This window comes from Azolla caroliniana, unplaced genomic scaffold, assembly GCF_043228905.1.
Source record: "Azolla caroliniana isolate FFs.n. ecotype wild unplaced genomic scaffold, voAzoCaro1.0.p SCAF_4, whole genome shotgun sequence".
Lineage (NCBI taxonomy): Eukaryota > Viridiplantae > Streptophyta > Polypodiopsida > Salviniales > Salviniaceae > Azolla > Azolla caroliniana.
In genome coordinates, this window is record NW_028230439.1 from 11,434,853 (window position 1) to 11,439,210 (window position 4,358).

At 42.0% G+C, this 4,358-nt stretch overlaps 1 protein-coding gene across 1 annotated transcript; it reads right to left on the bottom strand.

Annotated features, from left to right (window-relative positions):
* Positions 1-662: 662 nt before the first annotated feature.
* Positions 663-2,242, bottom strand: LOC147865085 (uncharacterized). Its single transcript, XM_087318630.1, has 5 exons — positions 1,961-2,242; positions 1,642-1,783; positions 1,174-1,515; positions 806-1,092; positions 663-692 (listed from the first exon to the last, which is right to left on the bottom strand). The coding sequence occupies exons 1-5, from the start codon at positions 2,240-2,242 to the stop codon at positions 663-665; spliced, it is 1,083 nt and encodes a 360-aa protein (XP_087174756.1).
* Between the last annotated feature and the right edge of the window lie 2,116 nt (positions 2,243-4,358).

Consider the following 4,358-nt stretch of genomic DNA (forward strand, 5'->3'; position numbering starts at 1 on the left):
TCCCTTGCGGCAACCTACAACCTAGAAGAAAACAAGAAGGTGTAGCACAGACATAGTCTAGTAGTTAAAGCTCTTGCAAAACCTTGTGAGAGGAAACTAGGTGAGTTGCTACAATTATTGCCTTATGCTTTATGGGCTGACAAGACTACCAATAACATTGTAACTAGGTTTATGCCTACCAAGCTTATGTATGGCCATAAGCTAATCATGCATATTGTGTAGATGATCGCTTCATGGAGGAAAAATTCCATGAGAGGAACACATGATTAGGGAAGACTTTCTCATGACAAGAATTAGAACTTGAAAGGTGTCTTGAAGAAGACATAGATGTAGTAATAGAATGATCAAAGGCAAAAAGTGTTCAACACCAATAGCAATTTGACAAGAAACATTGTGTTAGACTAAGGAAAATTGAAAGGGGTCTAAGTGCATGTTCACAACATGAAGCCAATGTTTACAAAAACAATGATTTGTACCATACATGATGTGCAAGTTTGGTGGGGGTGGATGTTCTGATGTGGCATGCCAGAAACGAGTAAAACGACTTAATTTAGTTGAAAGGGAGTTTTGAAAAGTTGAGATATCCAAGCTTCATTTGCAAAAACATTTCAAGGAAATCTAAATGGGAAGGTTTTTGACAACAAAAAGTGATGTAGTGTTGATCATTGTTGCCTTTTGACGGCTAACATTGCCTGTCATGAGAATGGTATTCCAAAATTTTTGCCCATCAAATGACGGTTTGTCAAAAAAATTGCCCTTCAAAAAGTAAATACATCGAATATTTGTACGAAACAATATATTATACCCTTGTATCCTTTGCATCTTTCCAAATTTCATGTACACGATCCCATTGTATTTCTTCAATGCGTGGCCCATTCAATGAGACTCGCATTAAATCATCTAAATGCTCGATATTCAATCGATTTCTTTTCATCTCTTTGATGAGTTTTTGCTTAGAGAACCCTCTCTCACACGAAACTGTGCTAGACAGAATAACCAAAGTAGTTGGCCATAATTTCATCAAATGAGGGAAACTATCTTGCCAATCCTTCATTTTGCAAAACATACGCCAAGCTTCATGCATAGTATAGCCTTCACAATTTAAACGTAAAGTGTCAACAAACCTATAGAGTTCCATTTCACAAGCCTTTGCATCATGTAAAATTTAAAGACATGCATTGACATCAACATTTGGCTGTAAATGAGAAATCAAAATTCTCAACCATGTCTTTGTTTTACTATCCCTAATCACATCATCATCTGCATTATGGCATGGGCTGAATAATTTTGTTGCATTGAAGAGGCTTATGTCAAGGAAGCTTGCATTTAGTCCATCAAGAATATTTTGCACATAATTTTGAGATAGTTTAATACAACTTTCAAGTGATCCATTTATAAATGGCCTCATTCCCTTAGATTTTGCAATATTGGGATTCGTATCATTTGGACTTGCTTTATCCATAGGAATTTGTTTGAAGTATAGTTCATGTCTATATGTAACGCCATCTTTATTCTCTATTTCCCAAAACCGAACTTTAGAACATCATAAGAACTTGGATAAATACATTGTTCCATCCGCAAATGTGTCATTTCTCAAGAAAGACCTCCGCAAATTAGAAATATTAATATCAATTTCTACACCAATTGAAGTTACATCCAAATTCTCTTTTTGAAGTTTCAAGCTCAAAATATTCATCAAATGCAACACATCAACCATCATACAAAAGCAAAATTGCACACTATAGATACAAGCTTTATTATACCACTCATTTAAGTTCTCTTTCTTCCAAATAGTAAGTATTGCAGGCATTATACTCATTAGTCTTTCCATGACTTGACCACGTCAAAACCAACAAATATTATGAATTTGTAAGGGTCTATGAGCATCCAATTGCATTTGTTCCAAGAGCTCTAAAATTTCATGTGTCCTTTTGGTACTATTGTTAGCCCATGCATATACCTTATTTGCAATTTTTTCTACACGAATGAGCTCACGGATATCTTTAGATACATATGAAATAACCAATGCTTCTCTATGAGCAATACAATGTACACCAACCAAAATTGGGATATCATTTTTCATTAATGTCACTGTTCCAATTTCACTACCAATCATTGATGACGCACCATCAGTTGCTAATCCAATCAACTTGTTCATGTTGAGGCATCGATTGCCTAATAGATGCTTAACATGTTCATATATAGCTCTACATTTACCATTGGGAATTTTCAGCAAACCCATATATTCAATTTGCTTAGGCCCAAAACCACCACATTGCAAGTATGTAACTGTTTGGATCTCGGTCCCTCCGGATGGGATACGTGTACCCAGCAAGGAAGACCCGGTGAGAACCGGATGTTGAAGGCCCGGTGAGAACTAGATGATGCAGGCCCGGTGAGAACCGAATGATGCAGGCCTAGTGAGAACTGGATGACGAGTACCCGTCAAGAAAGACCCAGTGAGAACCAGATGATGCAGACCCGGTGAGAATCGGATGACGAGTACCCGGCAAGGAAGACCCGGTGAGAACCGGGTGTTGCAGGCCCAGTGAGAACCTCTCACCGGATGAAGGGACATATATGTAGATATGTTTTTGAGAACCCATTGGGGCTATATCTGTAAATAGTCCTAATGTCATATTAATATAAATGTGACCTAGGGCAAACAGTGTGATATATATATAGTTGTTGTTATGATCTTCATATAGTATCATTGGTGTAACGATTGTACAGAGAGAGAGAGAGAGAGCGATACAGAGCACGTCTCTGTTGTAACCGCCGCCAGGCGAAGATCGTGAGCAAGAGGTCGTTGCCTCTGTGTTCCCTGTTGTACTCCTTGACATAGTGAGAGTTTGGAGTTTGTGGACTACTGTGGTTTTTCCCTCTCAAGGTTTTCCACGTTAACATCTTGTGTATTCTCTTTTTGTTTGTGTACTTACCTCCATTCTCATTTCTTCTGTGTTTGATTGTCATTGAGTGATCTATGCTTCGGTTGTGGCTGGAGATTATTCCGCATCTTGAGAGGTGCATCAACTACCTAACCGGTAAGCTAAACCGAACCTCCTTCCGATCAAGGACACCGATGAGACGTAATGCACCATTGGAGTTGGTGCATACCGATGTGTGTCAAGTGGACACGAAGTCCCATGCTGGAGCGCAGTACTTCGTGACGTTTTGGGCTAAGGCGCTGTCGACAACGACGTATGTGATAAACAGATCACCCTCAGTGCCCTTGGATGGAGACACGCTGCAAAAGGTGTGGACCAGTAAGGAAGTGTCCTACTGGCATCTGATGGTGTTCGGGTGTCTCGCGTACGTGCATGTTGCTAAGGACCGGAGAGGAAAGTTGGATCCAAAGACCCGGCCATGCATATTCCTCGGATATGGCGATGATGAGTTCAGCTACCGAGTGTGGGATCCGGTTGACAAGAAGGTTTTCTGGAGCCGAGAAATGATCTTCATGGAGGACAAGACTCTTGCCAACTGGGAGTCGGAGAAGAAGATAATGAACTCCGATGGGATTCGGACCAACCCGGGTAAGAGCCGGTTGACACTCGAGGAACCGGCCGGTTACGGTGAGGATACCGAACCGGCAGAAGAAGAAGCAGAGGAAGCTGAAACTGGAATTGGCCAAGACCTCGAATCGGATTGGGATGAAGAACAAATAGAGAAGGGCCCTCGGAGATTTCCGGATGTAGAGCATATGCTGCTGACTGATGAGGGGGAGTCGGAAAGCTTCGAAGAAGCGAAAGATGACACCCATAGCCGCAAGTGGTTGAGTGTCATGCAAGACGAGATGGATTCCTTGCATGAGAACCACACGTATGAATTGGTGGAATTGCCGAAAGGAAAGAGGGCACTCCGAAACAACTAGGTGTACAAGTTGAAACCGGGAGATGCTGGCAACCCTGCAAGGTACAAAGCCAGGATGGTGGTGAAGGGGTTCCAGCAGAAGAAGGGCGTGGACTTCGACGAGATATTTGCCGCGGTAGTAAAGATGACTTCCATCTGGACGGTGCTAAGCATAGCGGCAAGCATGGACCTCGAGGTAGAGTAGTTAGACGTGAAGACGGCGTTCCTCCACGACGACCTCAAAGAGGAGATTTACATGCAGCAACCAGAGGGATTTGTGAAGAAAGGGAAGGAGCACCTGGTTTGCCGGTTTAAAAAGAGCCTCTACGAGTTGAAGCAGGCTCCCCGGCAATGGTACCGGAAGTTCAACTCCTTCATGACCGATCAAGGGTACCACAAGACGCAGGCCGATCACTACGTATTTGTGAAGAAGTTAGAAGGTAGAGACTGCTTGATACTCCTTTTGTACTTGGACAACATGGTGATCGTCGGACTAGACAAAGTCA